We start from the raw sequence: 20,326 nt of genomic DNA, 5'->3' as shown, positions 1-20,326 counted from the left end.
CGAGACTCTGCTGGTGTCTGTACTTTGATTCACACAGACATTGTTAGTTTCTGGGTTCCTCTTCATACTGCACTGGAAGTGGTGGCTGTTCAGATCCATTCAGACTCTGTAGTAACAATATGCAATCCTTATCTCCTCCCAGACTGGCCTTCTACACTGACTGCTGTTCTTGCTCTCTTTAGATGGCTCCATCGGCCTTTTCTTCTCCTTGGGGATTTTGACAGCCATAACCCTCTGAGGGGTGGTACTGAGACCTTTGACCGAGGTAGGATTGTTGAAGACCTGCTGGCAAGGGTTGACCTCTGCCTTCTCAGCACTGGAGCCCCCACACAGTTTAGTGTGGCACAGTGCGCTTTCTCGACCATCTTTCCGTCTGTAGCCCTAGATTCCTCCCTTCCTTTTAATGAGGAGTTCATGACCAATTGTGCTACAGCAATTATTTTCTGATCATCTTATCTTTTCTGCAGCATTTATCTGGACGCCCTCCCAGGTGAGAGTTTGCTAATGCAGATTGGGATGCCTTTTCCTTGGCTACCATCCCAACCACTTCACCACACAACAGTGCTGATGAATCTGTATGGAGTTTGACTGATGCCATCCTTTTGGCAGTTGCTTTGGCGATTTCTTCTTCCTCAGTTCTAATGGAAGGCTGACCCTTGGTGGATCTCTGAAACTGCTGCAGCTATTTAAAGACTACTGTTGACACCTTCCAGCACGTCAAACGGCATCCATCTCTTGACCACTTCCTGGCCTTTAAACTGCTTCATGCCTGAGACCGTTATCTTATTAATAAGATAACGGGCTCGGGCATGAAGCGGTTTAAAGGCCACGAATGATATGTCGCTGCCTTAGGGCCACATACTTCCTCTTCGCAGGGATGGGCAAAGAAGAGGCGTAATTTTGGCCATACATGTGTCCTGGGACTTTCCCTGAATGGTGTTATCCTCACCAGTCCAGATTCTGTCACTGAGAATTTTGCTTTACATTTCGCCCAGGCCTCAGCATTGGTCCACTGCCTGCCCGCATTCCGTCTTCTCAAACACTGTGTGGAACGATTCCCTTTATCTTTCGTTTCCCGCCGCCTGGCGCTGTAAAACGCCCCCTTTAGCGAGTGGGAATTCGCCAGTGCCTTGCTTGTTGCCCTGGGTTCCCGCACTGGACCAGATGCACAACGAAATGCTTCAGCTCATATCAGTGGCTAGCCAACGTCATTTACTTGCCCTTTTTAACCATCTCTGGAGCGAGATGAAATTCCCTGCCCAATGGCGAGAAAGTGTCCTTATTCTAGATTTGAAATCTGGTTAACCACCTCTTCAGATATACAACTATCGTCCGATCAGTTTATCCAATGTCCTCTACAAGTTACTTGAACATATGATGGGCTGAAGGTTGTATTGGATCCTTGAAACCTGTGACCTTTTGACTTCGACCCAGGGTGGTTTTCACTGAGGTTGTTCTATTTCCGATAATTTAGTCCACCTGGAGTCTGCTATCCAAATGGCTTTTGCTCAGTGTCAGCAATTTGTTACAGTCTTCTTCGATCTACAAAAGCTTATGATACTACATAGCAACACCACATCCTTGCCACCTTACGTGAGTGGGGCCTCTATGACCCACTCCTGATTTTTATCTGAACTTTCTTTTCTGTCGCACTTTTCAAATGGTTCAAATGGCTCTGAGCGCTAAGGGACTTAACATCTGTGGTCATCAGTCCCCTAGAACTTAGAACTACTTAAACCTAACTAACTTAAGGACATCACACACATCCATGCCCGAGGCAGGATTCGAACCTGCGACCGTAGCGGTCACGCTATTCCAGACTGAAGCGCCTAGAACCGCACGGCCACACCGGCCGGCCGCACTTTCCAGTTACAAGTTGGCACTTCGTGTAGCACCTCCTATTTGCAGGAGAACGGGGTTCAGCAGGGCTGTGTTGTGAATGTCCCTCTCTTTTTAGTGGCTGTCAGTGGTCTTGCGGCAGTTGCGAGCCTAGGGCGTCCCCCTCTTGATTTTTGCATTTCTTTTTGTTCATCTGTGAGGGGCATTGCTGAATACAGACTGCAGGGAGCAATATGCCAAGCGCAATCTTGGGCTTTCACTCATGGCTGCCATTTCTCAGCTGCGAAAACCTGTGTTATGCATGTCTGTTATGCATGTCTGTTATCGCTGTACTGTCCATTCCCATCCAGATCTGTACCTTGATGGCCAGACCCTAAATGTGTTGGACTCACATCATTTATTGGGACTGGTCTTTGATGCCTGATGGACATGGCTTTGCCCGCATCTCGTGGTCGTGCGGTAGCGTTCTCACTTCCCACGCCCGGGTTCCCGGGTTCGATTCCCGGCGGTGTCAGGGATTTTCTCTGCCTCGTGATGGCTGGGTGTTGTGTGCTGTCCTTAGGTTAGTTAGGTTTAAGTAGTTCTAAGTTCTAGGGGACTGATGACCATAGATGTTAAGTCCCGTAGTGCTCAGAGCCATTTGAACCATTTGAACATGGCTTCCCCATGTTCAACTAAAGCAGACATGTTGGTCACACGTCAATGATCTTCGATGCCTCAGCAACACCAACTGGGGTGCAGACCACACTTCTCTGATACGGTTCTACACAGCATTGTCCAGTCCTGTCTAGATCATGGGAGTCTCACATAAGGCTCAGCATCACCTTTGACGTTACAGATGCTGGATCCGATGTACCATTATGGGGTTGGATTGGCAACTGCTGCCTTACAGACTAGCTGCATTATCAGCCGCCTAGTGTAGGCAGTAGTTCTAGCATTGTGAGTTCTGTGCCAACAGCCGGCTGGTCACGTTGGGATCCCGGCAAATGAACTGAACTGTTTAGGGAAAGTGTGCAGTAACTTTTCGGTAATACGGCCATAATATTTCAATGTAATAATCTGTTTTCCTTCACTTCTTTTCGCTTTTGTATTTTTTGAAAATCTGTGTAACTAAACTTCTCTTACAACGATTGGCTACTGCTACTTGTTTGAGGCTGCATAGCTCCCATTGTATTTCCGTTTCGTCAGATGGAGTCTTACATAGAAAAGCTACCATAGCAAAGAAATACGTGGATCCACGGTTCTTGGGTGTCCAGCCGGATCCGATTGTCGAAGTTCCACGATATTTCGGCGAATAACCGTTCCGCCATCATGAGGTGGTGCTGATGGAATGATCTTTCTGCACTGTGTCCGTGGTATTTACGTCCGCGGGGTCCCGAGTCGTACCCCGGCGTGGACGTCCGGCGGAGCGCCGCGTGGGGGTGTGGGGGGGGGGGGGTAGCTGGAGCTACGCCCGGTGGTAGGCGCAGTTCATCTCCGTCTGACGTGGTGGAAGGATCTCGCGTCCGCTCATGCTGTAGCTCCTTGATGGTGTTTAATAATGGTTTCCAGGCAGGCCTTGCTAAGTTGAAACACGGTGTCCCTGTTGATGAGGTTATCTGTTACTCGAATTTCTATTGTCTCCTTGTAGATACTGTCCCAGTAGGCACTTGTGGCCGTCAGGATTTTTGTCTCTTCGAATTTCACTGTGTCTCCGGTTTCAATGCAGTGTTCTGCTAGGGCCGAATGGCTGGGTTGGCGTAAGCGGGTGTGACGTTCGTGTTCCTTGCATCGGTCCTCGACCGTGCGAACTGTTTAGCCGATGTAGGATTTGCCACAGCCGCAGGGGATTTTGTATTCGCCCGCTTTCTTAAGGCCTAAGTCATCTTTTGCAGTTCCTAATAGGTCACGAATCTTTGCTGGTGGTCGGAAGACTGTGTCAATCTTGTGTCGCCTTAACAGTCTCCCTATTTTTGATGACACGTTGCCAGCAAACGGCAGAAAGGCTCGAGCTTGCTTCTCTTATTCGGGTTGTTCTTCATCTCGGTTCTTGGTGCACTTCTGTTGTCGGAAGGCCCTTTGGATTTGGCGGTTGCCATACCCATTCTTGCGGAACACGGTCTGCAGGTGTTTCAGTTCCGTTGGCAAGTTCTGTTCATCAGAGATCGAGTGTGCTCTATGTACCAAGGTGTTGAGCATTCCATTAAGCTGCGCCGGATGGTGGCAGCTGGAGGCATGTAAGTACAGGTCAGTGTGTGTAGGCTTGCGGTACACACTGTGACCCAGCGAGCCATCAGACCTACGTTCCACTAGGACATCAAGAAAGGGTTGTTTTCCATCTTTCTCAGTCTCCATGGTGAACCGAATGTTACTGTGCACCGAATTTAGATGTTGTAGAAAAATCTGTAGCTGTTCCTGTCCATGTGCCCAGATGACGAACGTGTCGTCCACGTAGCGAAAGAAGCATACAAACCTGTTCATTTAGAGTTTCGAATAGGAAGCACTGGAAGCCGCCGAACTGAAACCTGTATGTTTCTTTCGCTACGTGGACGACAGATTTTTCTACAACATCTAAATTCTGTCCACAGTAACATTCGGTTCACCACGGAGACTGAGAAATATGGAAAACTACCCTTTCTCGATGTCCTAGTGGAACGTAGATCTGATGGCTCGCTGGGTCACAGTGTGTACCGCAAACCTACACACACTGACCTGTACCTACATGCCTCCAGCTGCCACCATCCGGCGCAGCTTAATGGAATGCTCAACACCTTGGTACATAGAGCACACTCGATCTCTGATGAACAGAACTTGCCAACGGAACTGAAACACCTGCAGACCGTGTTCCGCAAGAATGGGTATGGCAACCGCCAAATCCAAAGGGCCTTCCGACAACAGAAGTGCACCAAGAACCGAGATGAAGAACAACCCGAATAAGAGAAGCAAGCTCGGGCCTTTCTGCCGTTTGCTGGCAACGTGCCGTCCAAAATAGGGAGACTGTTAAGGCGACACAAGATTGACACAGTCTTCCGACCACCAGCAAAGATTGTGACCTATTAGGAACAGCAAAATGTGACGTAGGCCTTAAGAACGCGGGCGTATACAAAATCCCGTGCAACTGTGGCAAATCCTAAGGCGGGTCCACACTGAGCGCGCCGTGCCGCTCAAAACTGCTGTGCGCGGGTGTGCGCGTCCAGTGTGGACAGCGAACCGCGCCGCTTCGCGCCGCGCCGCGCAGTGTTGCGGCTGTTGTCGGTACATCGAAGGGAGGGGCGCGTTTGCGCGCGCTCAGTTTAGACGGGGCTTCGGCTGGCGGCCGCGGTAGTTTATTGCGCGCGTCAGTTCGAGGTGACAGGTCGTGTGTTCTCGCATAGGTGTCCTCGTTGTGGAGTGGGACCGGAAGCAAAGTGAGAACCTCATAGAGCTGTATAGACAAAGGCGGGAACTGTAGGACCCAAAAGACAATAATTACCACATGAAAACCAAAAAAAGTGATGTTTGGCAGTGGGTCGCGAGTGGCGTCGGCTGTGGAATCGACGAAGCAAAAAATAAAATAAAAAAAAAGAAAAAAGAAAAAAAAGACGTCATTGTTGTCTTCCTACAGAAGGGAGAAAATGAAAAAGTCGATGGGCACTGGAAAAGGTAACTATTTATAAACAATGTTTGTAGCAACACAGTTTCCCATTTACATTTATTATAACATTCCACTATTGTTTCAGGGCTGACAGACACAATAGTAACTGGTTTGCTTTCCCATTATTTGAATTCCTGAAGGAACGAGACACTCCCACTGGTACCATAAACACAGAATATGTACGTACATGTTATGTAACAATTATCTATAATATAGAGTCAGATTCTATTAACACTTTAACACACTAGATAATTAGGCCAAAGTGTGGTCTTCACAATGGTGTAGTGATAACAGACACGTACATGCTTTCATGCTGCCTCATCTTACCAAGGTATATGTCCATTTTTGATAAAATAGTCGGCTATCTCTTCGCGAATAGCTCGGGCATATGACGAACTTTTTCTTGGCACTGCCTTTAAATCACATAATGACATTGGTTGCGCTTCTCGTCACCATGTTCCTTCCACCAAAGTACCATCAGTAGAGGGACAACCTATGTGCCACGCCACACTGCATTGTTGCCAAATTTATTCAAGATGGCGGCGATGACGTCATCCAAGATGACGGCATGTAGACTTGGCAACATCGCATGACGTCATCCAAGATGGCGGATTTTGGTGGGAGAATAGTCCAATTGTGCTACATCCACAAATGTAACCTCAAGAAAAAATGGCGGCAATTTTGAATTTTGGCGGGAAAATAGTCAAATTGTGCTACATCCACTAACCTAAGCCTCCAGAAGAAAAAATGGCAGGAAGTTTGAATTCCAACAGGATAATGCATGCAAAGACCATACTTGTCTTTTTATTACTATTGATTATTATTCATTAACATTCATAATTATTTATTGTTATTTATTATCATTTATTATTATTTATTATTACTGACCTGCCTCTGCTAGAAAATTCCCTCCAAATTCAAATTCCAACACGATATTCTCTCGAAAACTGTACTTCTATGTATTATTATCATTTATTATTTATTCAAGATGTCCGATTTTCTCGGTGAGAAAGCCATTCTCCTTACATCCATAGCAAAAATCTATCACAAGTTCAAATCCCAACACCATAATTGATCACATGTACGAGCTTTCTCCGTCACTTATCTTTTTTCACTGGTAGCCTATCATAATTGCGTCAAATAATAAACTGCACTTATAAAAAAAAATGGCTCTGAGCACTATGGGACTTAACATCTATGGTCGTCAGTCCCCTAGAACTTAGAACTACTTAAACCTAACTAACCTAAGGACATCACACAACACCCAGTCATCACGAGAAACTGCGCTTATAGTAACGAGATTAACGTCCTTTGATTTTGCAGAGGGAAGGAAGGAACTGAAGACTTTATTTCAAGCAGTATGGTCATCACTTGTTCTCCAACACAGTCAGCACACACATCTTTGATATCGCAGTGCAGTCACCGCGACGTCCGCGCTCCAACTGAATTAGTTCAAATCCTCGCCACCCCTGGACAGCACGCGGGGACACTGCCTACGCCTGTCACGTGAGGCGGCCAGCCACTAGCGCGGGGGGCGACCCCAGCAATCGTTCCCACGTCATAAACCTGTTTTCTCTGGACACGCTGGAACTTGTCGAGTTTGACGTTACAGTGGCCCCTGGTCCGCTCACCACGTGTATTCGTCGCCTCCGCACGTTTCCCGCCAAAATTGTCTGCCTCGGAGCTGAATCACACAACGGTCGGCCATTTCCCTGCAACACTTTTGGCACCACATTCAAACCTGTCGATGCCGACCGCTCACCATCCACCACGTGTCCCTGTGGGAGCGATAATGCAGTGCTACACTTTTGGCAGCAAAGTTTGCTCGACAGTGGAAACCGCCATGACTATATACCAGCACGTTTGGACCGCACTAGAACGCCTGCTAATTGACTCGCTCTCGCGTGCGCGTAATAACTGTATAATCGCTGCGCCGCCGCGCCGCTTACGTCAAACACCATCCATACACGCGATGGACGTAGCCTTCTGTAAATACCTGGAAAACGACTCTTTATTTCAGACATTACGGCCATGCAGATGTGTCCCAACTGACTTCTCCATGATCACACAGCGACACACCAGAGCGCAGCTGACGTACGCGCAGCCGGCTGAGCCCGCTCCATCGACAGCTCCCTGGCCGGCTGATGTCAAGCGACCAACGGTGCCCGCACAGCCCCCATGGCTAGCACGCCAGGTAGGCGGCGGCGAGCGGCGCCTCAGGGTCCCGCCGCAAACGGTCAGCCGTGCTTGTCTCAGAGGCTGACTACGTTAACATCTTTCCGCAACTGCGAGCACTTAACGCCGGACAAGATGGAACCTGTCGACCGCATGCTGGACAAGGATACGTTTGGCGCCAGAGTTTGACCGACAGTGGAATCCACCATGACCGTATAACAGCGCGTTTGCTCGGCGCGAGAACGCTCGCTAATTCACTCTCACCACCCCGCTATATTAAATAACTGAATTTACAATGTCATATACGTATGCAAACGTGTTCAACTCCCTAATTTCAACTACTTTTCGAGGACCAGACCGCCACGTCCTCCTCCTAGGAACCAGCGGCAAATTTGACATCTGCCAATAAACAAAGCTCACTTGCGCTTCCGCTACCAACCTAAGAAAATTGTTTCATACTAAGCCACCAGCACTCAACCTCTTCCTACACGTTTCTGGCAAACGGACTCATCCTGCACTAGGTCCACGGATGGAGGAACGAATTTACTTTATTTAGTAATGGAGTATATCTATCACACCAACATGCCCCACATCATACAGACATGCAAAACACTCCTACATAACTCATTTATAATGTTCTAGACACACGCTTGCTAATTGTAAACAGTTAAAAATAACTCATAGCACAGCCTACAGACATGTGAACCGCTCGTAAATAATGCAAAACATTTACCTCCAAATAGCCAAACAACTGCTAATTTTCGGAAATAATTTCAGTGCAAAATAGGCTGATGGAAGGAGGAACGAGTGTACTTCATTTATTTGCTAGATATATTTTTGAAACTTTTACTTCTCATAGGTTTTGATATGTAACGCTCACATAAGGCAGTTTCTGAACTCCAGTAGTGCACTACACTTGGCAACACAACCACACCCATCAAGATATTCATTCCAATCCAGACCTGTAACTCCTCTACAGATAAATTTGTCCAGTTATTTCTCTACTCACTCACACTCTGACCAGATTGCTGTTATTGCGCAAAATCAGCTCAGACTGAGCTGTGCTGCTCGGGGAAGTAAGGAAGGGCTGCACTCTATTTACTTGGAGCCCTTTTATTTAGTCGTGGAGTATATTTGTCACAAAACACCCGCACTGATCCCGCTGTGGTTATCTGACACAGGCCACAAACACGTAAACAACTCCTAATTTCACCACACAATAGCAAACAGCTCTCAAATAATGCAGTACACAATATCAGCAGACGAGCTCTGTACTCTTAAACTCTCCAAATAAAGCACCGCACAGTGCACAGACATGCTCGCAAAATAGTGCAACAGACGCGCCCAAACACCACCAGCTGCCAAACCGACCAAACGTCTCTGCTCGGCCTCCCCCAAACATTACTTCAACACAGTCGCATTCGCACCTATCACCGGAGAAACTGATATCGCCTATGCGCCTTAGATTATGCTCCAAGGCAGGCCTCGCGCGCGTGCTGTCGGTGGGGAAGGGGATTCTAGAGTCTCCAGCCAAGTTCGGCTTCCGAGCGCTCGTGACAGCCGACACCTGTGAAAGCTGCATTGTTGTTCTCATGTATACCGCCGGCGTCTCAGGTCTGGACCTGTCTTCACGTCTATTCTCAGAATAGCTCATAGCTCGTTGATACACTCGATTAACGCGGCTGGGAACACATTTACTACTCGCATGCAACCAAGATAGTGACGGGAAACCAATCACTCTGATCTGCACTGCAGGCGCGTGTAATCATTGAGAACACTCTATTTTTTTTTTTTTTCGAACAACGTATTTTACCATACAGTGTATCTATCACTATATCACGAAACACCAATTCCAGATGTGCCCTGGGCCATGTTGCAGAGCCCACAGACACGCACCCAATCATAATTTCAGTACACACTATAGCAAACTGCTACTAAATAATACATTACACAGATGTGTAGTTACGCTCAGTACACGTAAACTATCCTAATAACGCGTAGCAGAGCCTGCAGATCCGCTCGCAAGATAAATCAGCACACGTGCCCAGGTACCCCCACTCTGCACCATGCCCGCAGGATCATGAAGTCACCCATCCGTCTGATTTCAGACCTCGCCCAGCCCCTGATCGGCTTCCACAAGCATGAATTGGCGCAGTCAACGCGCTCGTCTGCGGTCAAAGCACTCACATACGTCTGTCCAGGACCGCGATCCCAAGCCGCGACCACCGAACGCGGGTGAAAGTCAACCTTATATCAACATAGCATAAGTCCAAAGCGCAGCCTCCATACGCTAGACACATCATACCTCCTATGACACGGTAGCACACTGCACATTGCTCCTCACACGACATTACACGGCCCTTTAACTAAACATAACTACACATCCCTGGTGTCGCCTAGTCGCGTGACCAGCCATCTAAAAACCTTCTCAATATTATTCTTACTTTACAACATTTTTTTAAAAACATAAGATCTAATTTACACCTCCCACCGCACCTAACATCACAACCGTCCCACCATCAACATACGCAAACTTCTTCAACAGTAAAATTAATTATACACACACTCGGAAATACCAAACGCAATTAAAGAGTCAAACTTTTATACTGAGCATCAAGCACATACGACAATATTCAAAGCCTGGTCCATATTTACCACCTCCACCTTCAATTAAATATTATTACCATTGCTGCAACATTCTGCTAGCACTCGATTTGTACATATTTTTCCGCTCTTAACTGTTGTCACTAGCAGTCGAATATCACTAGCTATAGATTGCATAAATTTCCACATAAAAAAAAATCTCGCCCCGCCGTTTAGAGACTCCTATATCCGAACACATAGCATCATTCAACTATCATTTGCTCTTATCTAATAACTCATCCATCAGGTCTGGGGGCAAGGTCATCCCTTTCTTTCTTTCTTTCTTTCCTTCTTTCAGCAGCAGACAGCTATTTTTTTTACAGTGGTAGCTAAACTGCGCCATCAACTTAACATCACCATTCGCGAAACATATCTTCAAATACGTAAACACACTTACTCAATTACACAGCGGTCCCACTGAGGACATGACCTTCAATGTTACAGTTGTTAATCCAATAACCACTGGAACAAGTACTAAATGCTCAAACTAATCCCATAGCGCCTTACAAAACGAGTGTCCGAGCGCCGCCGCCAGCATGTCAAAGCCACATTGCTGTCCATCTAAACAGGCGTCCACTCAGCCCCCAGGACCAGAATGCTGAAGTGGGCTCTCCCTATACCTGCTCTCCAGCTATTGTCTAACGACATACAGTGCACAAATGGATTCCTGAATAGTGCAGATCTCTATCTCCCCCTTGCATCTCCAACAGGACATGTAAGCAGAGTCTCCCCCAGCCAGCGAACCCAACGTCATTCACCCTTCACTCACAGTTTCCACTCGCATATATAAAACCATATTCACTCCTGCCAAAACTCACTTAATAATAAAAAAGCAAATTCCCTTTCTAAGCATAGATGAGTATGCATTTATCTTCACCCATCTTATCTCTGCAATTTAAGTTGGAGAAAGACATATCTATTACCTTCTGCAACCTGTCTATAAACAGAACGATCTCAGTTACTACAACAGGACCTTGTTTCGACCATTCGCCGGAAATGCGCGCAATGTTGTACGCCTCAAACTAGGTACAACAGGTCCTCAACACACTATCATCTTTATCCTCTACCATCAAACAGTGAAAAAGTCACGAACGCACCAATGCGATCCACCTCCAGCGCGGACAAACGGAATTCACAATACTCCCCCTGAATAACTCGGAGTGCAACCATCCAAGAATTCCTAACAGCTCACCAAATCCAACACCTCAAACTACAAATGCCTTTATGTGCTTTTTAGTTTCTTCAAGAACTTTTTCTTTTTCAGCTTTTCTTTTCCGATTTTCTGAACCAGAAAGCTTTTTTTAAATCGTTTCCTTCTCTTCTGGCATGATTTAATAATTTGACAAATTATTGCTTGGACACTGCTCTATTTCGCGACCACAATATTCGATCTATAACAAATAAAGAAATTCACCTATCAGTAGACGTAACTAGAAAAAAACCTGAACTGAAAGATAAAAATGTTTTTCGCACCTACCAGAAAATTAAAATGTTGACACAGTCACGACACTCGTTTCACTCACAATTATTCAGCCACGAAAACATGACCGCTGCCTCCGACTCTTACTGACAATTACTGACATGCGGGTGCAAATCGTAGCGCTGCCAACATATGCAGTCTAACAAACATTATGTGGCGCTGTATTATTTCAGTAAGTTAGGGGAGAATTCTCTATGAATGCAGTGCACGCATTGCATGATCTATTAATTAATGTACATGAGTCATTAAGTCACAAATATTCGATATAAATACATTCGTATTAATTAAATCATAATGTAATGTATATTTCACAGTCTGTATTTTCTTTTATTTGGAGCGACCGGTAGTTTCTGTTGTAAACGAGAGATGGTGCGGCTGCATGGGCTCTTCCTTGTTGCAGTTCTTGAAACAAATAAGAGAGGCGCTTTGGTAGAGCCCGTGCTAGCCCGCGTCAAACATGGATGGTTGCAGAGAATACGAAGATTGCATTCAGCATGATTTCTCTTCTGCCACCCCGAATTCATCGCGCATTCGTGAGATTAGCGACGTATGTTGAATGAGACTGAATAATATTTTAGTTTCGCGAAATGGGTGATTGTAAATTGTAATTTTTTTTTACATGCGTTTAGTACGTGGCGCCCCTTAGGCCCCGGCGCCCTGGGCGACCGCCCGAGTCGCCCCACCCTGAAGCCGGCGCTGACTACATGTGGGTGTGTTGGTTTACGATAAATGGAAAACGTCAACTTATTTTCGGCCCTTGTTACTGTTAAGTCTAAGAAGTTAAGTTTCCTTTCAGGCTCTTTCTCTACAGTATATTTAGTACTGTGACAGTGCTGGCTAAAAGTCATGTGCAGGGCATACAGACCCTCCTCCCTTCATTTTATTGGAATAAATATATCATATATATAGCGTTTGTGCATAACTATCTTCTGTATAAGCAGTGGGTTTTTCTGAAACTCCGCCGTCTCTATAATATTGACAAATATGTTCGCTAATAACCCAGAAAGACAATTGCCCATACTTCTGTTGGTAGACATTCTCATCAAATTCAAAGTAATTAAAACTCAGGATAAATTCCAATAGATCAAGAAATTCTGCTAGTTCGGGCTTTCCCAAGGCGCCATTTTCCATTAAATTACTTCCTATTAATGTGATAATTTCATCTATTGGTAAATTAGTACACTGATCGGTAAAATCACAAAAAAAGATAGAAAGAAAGAAATATTAATGTACAGTAAAGAGATTCCGGGAATAAATTTGTCTAGGTAACATATTTAAGGGATGAACATTGCAAGATCTCAGGTCAGTGTATGTATGAGATAATCCATTGCAAATGTGAAATGCTGGTGCATTAATAACCGGCGAAACAGCCAGAATGGTGAATGGAAACATACAAACGTGCGTGCATTGTGTTGTACAGGTGCCGGATGTCAGTTTGTGGGATGCAGTTCGTCACTCAAAACAGGGACTAATGCTGTTTGTGTACGATGCTGAAGTTTTCATCGGATGATGTTTCGTATGTGCTCGATTGGAGACCAATCGCGTGATCGAGCAGACCAAGGCAACATGTCGACACTCTGTAGTGCGTATTGGGCTAGCACAGCAGGTCGACTCACCAGAGTGACGCACAGATTTGTAGTCAGAGTGCGTGGGATAGCCACCAAGTGCTCCTGCTGGCGTACGAAATCGCATCCCAGACCGTATCTCCACGTGCAGTTCCATACAGTTTGGTTACATGCTCGCAAGTGGCCCGCTCCTGACCACCACACGGCCATCAGAAAACACAACAGACCTCCCTGCCCTCCAATAAGCTCTCACTTGACGCCACTCAAGTCTCAAATGGTGGTGGTTTGGGGTCAATGGAATGCACGTTACAAGGCGTCTGGGTCGGAGCTGACCTTGATGTAACCGATTTGTAACAGTTCGTTGTTGACTGTGGTGCCAACTGCTGCTCAAATTGGTGCTTCAGATGCAGTACGATGCTCCAGAGGCATATGCCGAATATGTTGCTCATCCGTCTCGGTAGTGCCACCTGGTCTTCTTGTGATCACACATATCCGTGACCACCACTTCGAGCAATCTTGTACAGTGGCCTCATTGCTGCCAAATCTTTCTGAAATATCACGGAGGAACATCCAGCTTCTTGTGGCCCTATTACACAACCTCGTTCAAATTCAGTGAGGTGTTGATAACGGCGTATTTGTCTCCTTAAAGAAAAGACAGTCTTGTCTACCATCAAGTCACCACGTCCAATCTAAAAAGTAATTAATTACAGCTTGTATTTACAGTAAACCTGATTTGCATTCTCATAGTGACGCTGCTAGCGCCACTCTTACGCTACTAGCGCGAAATTTGAAGAGACATCATCTTGAAAATGTAGAAACACGCATACCAAATTTCGTTTATGTCCCACAATTCCTTCTTGGTGTTGCGACTTTTTTCCGTCAGCATATGTAGGTTTACTATGACAAATGGCGCTAGCAGCATGTCGTCATTGATCAGCAGATCTTTAGCTCCATTTACAAATGTTACACTACATGGTATGCTACAGTTAATTGGAAATCTGAACGAGCTCCATAGTTTTGTATTCAAAAACCTATTTGATTTTGTCAGTGGAGCCTCTCTTCCATCAATAATAATACGCATACTTTTGGCCTCTTTGTGGAGTTTTATCAAGGTATTGACTTGTGGAAGTTTGGGAGTCAATTTTAAAAAGATTCAGAAACGAAAAAAAAACATGTAAGGGTGAAAAAAGTTTATTGCATTGAAATATTATGTCTGTATTACCAAAAAATTGTGCATGCTTTCCCTAAACAGTATAAAATAACATTTTGATCTGCGGATCAGTTACGCTTTAAACTAAGACAAAAAACTGTAAGGAAAGTAAAAAGTTTATGCATCTGGTGTGTTTAGAGTACAGTATGGAAGATGCGATAATTTTTATATACGGCAAGCTGGTTAAAATTTTGTAACTAGATAAAAGGCATATCTCAATCCAAACAAAAAGACTGCTGTCTGCCATCATTTGCGAAGCACAAAACATACAGTGGGTGGTATTGACTGTACTATTAAAAATTGTACCTATGGCACCTAGAGGAATTAAGTTAGACATATTTGAAGAGTGGGAAATATATAAACAGAAGAGTAGGGAGCCAAACAAATTGATGAACGAAGAGTCCGGATTTAAATACAATATTTTTGCGCCTTTTAAAAATGATACATGATTTAGTAAAGCAATTAGCTTATGACATGTCAGTAATTTATAAAACAGTGCGATAATGTTGGAGGCCTTTAGCAATACAGCATTTACGTATTTAGTGGTGACATTGTGACCTCTGAGAAACGGAGCGTGTGGACAAACACTAATGTCAAATTTTTTATTCCTAAACAACTAGAAGACGACTATCGAATTCTGAATGTATCAGGACAACCGTAATGCAGTCGAGTAACATTTTTGTATTGATATGATACGAAAACAAATGTATTATGTACAGTGTTAGTCTCTGTGGCGATTGGCCAGCCGTCAGGTTTTATGTCTAGTCGGACTCATTGGCAGTATAGCCGGGCTCCCCACAGAACTCTCCGTCCAGCTATATGCGCTATATGGCAATACTATAGGATGCGGAGATGTATGGAAGACGTGCTGTCATTCTGAACGAACTGTCGTACTGTTGCATCTGAGTATGGTGTATTAATAACCGTCATGCAATGTAAATATAAACTCAGTTCGAGTGCACTCCATTCCATTTATTTTTAACTCGCATTTCGGTTGACTGCGAAAGTTATCAGTCTGATGGAACCCCAAAGATAATTCGCTTCACTTTCTAACCCACCTGTAACAGCAAAAACTTCCAGAAACTATTCAGTCGAACAGCTCGCGGCTGCGGCAAGATCAGAACAGTTTCCGCTCTAGTTTCCTCGCTACATAACCTGCCGCCTAAGGCCTGGCCAGACAGAATCCGGGCTGTCGCTGCGACGGACGGCGCAGCGGGAGGCCGGGCCAATCAGCGGCCAGGCAACGGCCGGCCGCTGTGACTCTTGCTGCGTCAGCTGTTACACTGTGGAAGGGGCCGAACCCCATTATTGAGCTTGTATGCGTAGCGCGATTGTCTTGGCGTTAGACGATTTGGATGCTTCACGCGGGACACGTTATCTTTGTGCGAGTTCATTTTTTTTTTTTTTTTTTTTTTTAAATGAGTAGCTCGGACGAGGAAGAACTCCTCGCATTAGCGATACGAAATGGCACCAAGAAGAGAAGATGTTGGGTGCACGACATTACTAGTAAGAGAGAAAGCTTAGGAGAATACCATCGTCTGTGTGTTGAACTAGAGTCTGACGAAGATAGATTCTTCAAATATTTTCGTATGTCGCGAGAATGTTTCGAGGAACTGCATCTCCTGATAAAGGGGAGCACCGAGAAGTGCACAACGAATTGGAGAAAGCCAGTTGATACGAGGTAAGTTTACCATTTGTGGCCTCTTTGTGCTTCATACAGAAGTCATATAAATTATTTCATTTCAGTTTTGCTGTGTCATATGAAAGGTTTGGCGGAAAAAAGTGCTATCCCACAATGTAGTTACGAGTGGAGGGATAAACTGATCTGCAGTGTTTATGAATACAGCAAACGATAGTTAACATCTAGTTCCGTATGTGCCACTAGACTGAACTTTCTACTAAATAGATTGTTTTGTTTCATTGTATTCATAACATTGTCACTGAATTTAAACAATCGTATCTTTGGTCGTTAACTTATCTATTCGTTCTACCAGCATAATTTATTTTAACCTTTTCCAGATACTTGGCTACAGGCGACAGTCACCAGACCATAGCTTTTTCTTTTCGGTTAGGACGTTCAACAGTCTCAGATATTGTGAAAGAAGTGTGCCAGGCAATATGGACTGTTCTACAGCCCAAGTCTTTGCCTACTCCTACAACAGAGATGTGGAAGAAAACTGAAGAAGGATTTCTAGAACTTTGGGGGTTTCCGAACTGCCTTGGAAGCATAGACAGAAAGCATATCAGGTTAAAATATCTGAAGGATAGTGGATCCCATTACTTCTGTTATAAACAATTCTTTTCGCTAGTTCTCATGGCGATCGTTGATCCATACTGCAAGTTTACAGTAGTCGACATTGGAAGTTATGGGCGTCACAGTGACAACACTATTTTTGAGAATTCAGCTTTCTATCAAGAGTATGTCGAGGGCGAAAGTATTCTACCTCCAAAGCCACTACCGGGTACAGACATCCTTGTTACTCGTGTTTTCGTTGGTGATGAAGGTTTTGCAAAGGTTCAAATGGTTCAAATGGCTCTGAGCACTATGGGTCTTAACATCTGAGGTCATCAGTCGCGTAGAACTCAGAACTACTTAAACCTAACTAACCTAAGGACATCACACACATCCATGCCCGCAGCAGGATTCGAACCTGCGACCGTAGGAAGGTTTTGCACTTCAGACTTATTTGCTGAGACCATATCCAAAACCTGCAGTAATCAACAATGCAAAGAAGAAGCAATTCAATGCCTGGCTCAGCCGATCACGTCGTATAGTGGAAAATGCCTTTGGTATGTTGGCAATGAAATGGCGCGTATTTTTTAGAGCCATAGAAACCTATGTTGAAACTGCAGAATATATTGTTAAAGCAGCTTGCTGTTTACACAATTACGTTATATCAAGTAATAACAAAGAATACCCACCTTCTGAAAGTGAAGAAGAGTGCAAACCAATACGTGCATTCGTAGATATTGGATCAACTAATCGAAGGTCACCTATTGCTGCAATTCAAATTCGTGAACGTTTTGCTGATTATTTCAACAGAAGATAAACATATTGTTGTGCGATTACTTTTGAATACCTACCAAGTGCTTCGACAAGTTTGTCAACAGAACGCATTTGTGTCAAAAGCAATGAAGTTATGATAAACTGTGATAGGGATAATATGTGAGAACAGAAAGACTAGCAGATTCTTTAGAAAAGTTCAATGTTTTGTGTATTCCATTTGCTACAGCAATTGGTTTACAAAATTTTAATATAATTTCTATACAAGTATAAATTACACAAGTACAGAACTTTTACATGTGAAAAATCTGATGTGCTCAAAGTTGTGTGAGGGTGATCTAATCAGGATTCATGTCCTGACTTGCATCGTCAGTTGATGTGCCAGTATTTGCACCACCAAATGCAGCGGGTTCACGGAAATCAACGTGGGCCGAGTCTACTGCGAGACTTGGAGTTGGCTGTTGGCTGTTGCTCATCTAATTCCGCGAGCTCAGCGTCCGCAAATAACTGTGCCAGTTGCACTTTAAGCTTAGCTTGTGATCTAACTGTAAGACGTTTGTATGTTTTTGCATAGCTTAAAAATAAATGATCAACTTCGTCATGCTTATCCTTATACTGATGTGTCTTTTGCAAGTAACTAATTATACACTCAACATCAGCACTTGATCCCTGCTTTCTCATTTTTTTAGCTGTTGGCTTCTTTCGTGCCGAAGATGGTTCCAAAACCTCTGTGCATTGCTCCTGAGATTCTCCTTCATACTCATGTGTTAGCAACTCTGGCTGAGGAAAAATTGTGGAGTCCGATGAGTGTTCAGCTGACTGTGAGTGTCTTTCGCTGTCACTTGTGACGGCCTCTCTTGAGCAAGGAATATTTGATGTTGTTGGTCGTGCTTCCAGAGCACAGTCCATGAACCTCATGTGTTCACTCCACGGCCATGATCTGTACCGTTTCAAGCTCTGGCTAGTGGTGCCTTTTACAATCTTCTTGTGTTTGACGTAGGCATCTCTCAAGTTCCTCCACTTCGTTTTCAAGGTCTCGGCTGCAAATGAACAAATGTACCGGTAACGTATTCTTGTAGAATGTATAAAGAAAATAATGACTGTGGCAGATGTGTGAAATGGAAACAATCACATTCAATGAGATCTCTAATGTTAATATCATATGAAAATGCCTCTTATGATATGCTACTATTCCCATTCAAATATGAAATTCTCTTTCCGTATATGTTCCTCTAGTATTGAGTATTCGTCCTGTGACAGGTTTCAGTTAGTCTAGCCAGTAATTATTTTCTTTGTCATCAAAGATTTTTTTTTCACATACTTGGCAAGTTGACAAAACCAGAACGGTAGAATTTACACCTGAAGTAGAACATTCTACCATTTCATGGCAGTAAAACAAATGGGCACTAAAATATCGAAATATCTAAGCATTTGTATGATCCATGTGAACTCTTAACAAGCTGAGCCTGTCATAGCCATGGAGACATACACTGTAGTATCTCATAACGCAGTTAACTACAGAGCAAGACATGTCGCATTTTCAACAAAGGGCAGTTACGTTGTTACTACAATATCACACTTGGCTAACAAAATACCTTTAAAGGAAAGATAACTTAGACACCAGTGTGAAGCTACAAACAATATCCTATTTCTGTGTTATTTAGTCGGTAAATTCTTAAGTGACTGTAAATGTTAAGCAAACAACAATGTTTCGGATCATTGGCAAAATTATGTGAAATATATTTCTCATAATATCGGAAATATTACTTTAATTTGTATTATGAAAGAGTTGCGTGGAAGAGCACCTTCTGTTGTTAGCGTTAAAAACAAGCACGGCAATAACACATGACCTCAGAATATACGACGTGGGGAGAGACAATGAATTTTCGTTTAAATGTAACACTATTATCATACATCAAGGCCGATTTTAACGAAGGTGACGGTTCTTTTCTCTTTCCACTTTCTATGTGTAGTTTTCTATTATGATGGCATTGTTGCTTACATACTTCCAGCTCCTTTAAGTTATAATATACACTAGATAAATTCCAGTACTTAATAATGTACTTTACTACATTTTTGCTTCTGTGAAACTTAAAATTTTGCATAAATATTTACCATTTTGATCCAGTTTAGCAGCTATATCCCTCCAAGCTTCAGCCTTCTTTAGAATGTTCTTGTAATCAGGATCGCCTGTATCATACAAGAAGCTGTGTTGTCTCACCTCCTCTATAAGTCTTTCTGTATTCATGATGCGTACACTACGAGCTGCAAAACAAAAACTGCCTCACGCCGCCTCTTCCAGTGTGGCAACAGCGCAGTCGAATGCGCCAACAGAGCAGCCGCTCCGGCTTGCGGCGAATCTGTACTGTGCCACAACCTGACGGCGGCCTGTGCGGCAGGCCGTTTGCCGGTGCGTCAGAGCCGCACTCTGTGTAACCGCCGCCGTGCAGTAACGAGCGATTCAACAGTGCGGCGTGCCGGCTGCGGTTCAAGGCCACAGGCCGGACGGCCAGTCCGCATTCTGTCTGGGCAGGCCTTAAGGTCTGGCGTCGTCCATCAGGTGAAAGAGGCGCGGGCTACGAGTGTAGCTGTCAACTGTCATTTTCTTATTTGAAGTTCTAATATTTATTTTGAAGTTACGTATCGGATTTTGCATGCTTGAAACTTATGATCTCTGTTCAAGATCTGTAAAATAGATTCGCAAGTAAAAAAGGTGTAACATTTGTGACATATTATTCATTTTGGCGTTAATAAATGGGTAAATTCACGAGAGGTAGCTCGGCACTTTTGTATTGTG

General features: G+C 44.3%; 1 protein-coding gene across 1 annotated transcript; it reads right to left on the bottom strand.

The window, feature by feature from the left end:
- Positions 1-17,834: 17,834 nt before the first annotated feature.
- Positions 17,835-19,864, bottom strand: LOC126184784 (transcription factor Adf-1-like). Its single transcript, XM_049927347.1, has 2 exons — positions 19,645-19,864; positions 17,835-18,569 (listed from the first exon to the last, which is right to left on the bottom strand). Exons 1-2 carry the CDS (start codon positions 19,775-19,777, stop codon positions 17,950-17,952), a joined length of 753 nt encoding a protein of 250 aa, XP_049783304.1. The 5' UTR covers positions 19,778-19,864; the 3' UTR covers positions 17,835-17,949.
- Positions 19,865-20,326: the final 462 nt, after the last annotated feature.

The sequence above is a fragment of the Schistocerca cancellata genome, chromosome 4 (assembly GCF_023864275.1).
Source record: "Schistocerca cancellata isolate TAMUIC-IGC-003103 chromosome 4, iqSchCanc2.1, whole genome shotgun sequence".
NCBI lineage: Eukaryota > Metazoa > Arthropoda > Insecta > Orthoptera > Acrididae > Schistocerca > Schistocerca cancellata.
The sequence above is the reverse complement of the archived record's forward strand: the minus strand, read 5'-3'. Positions and strand labels throughout refer to the sequence as shown.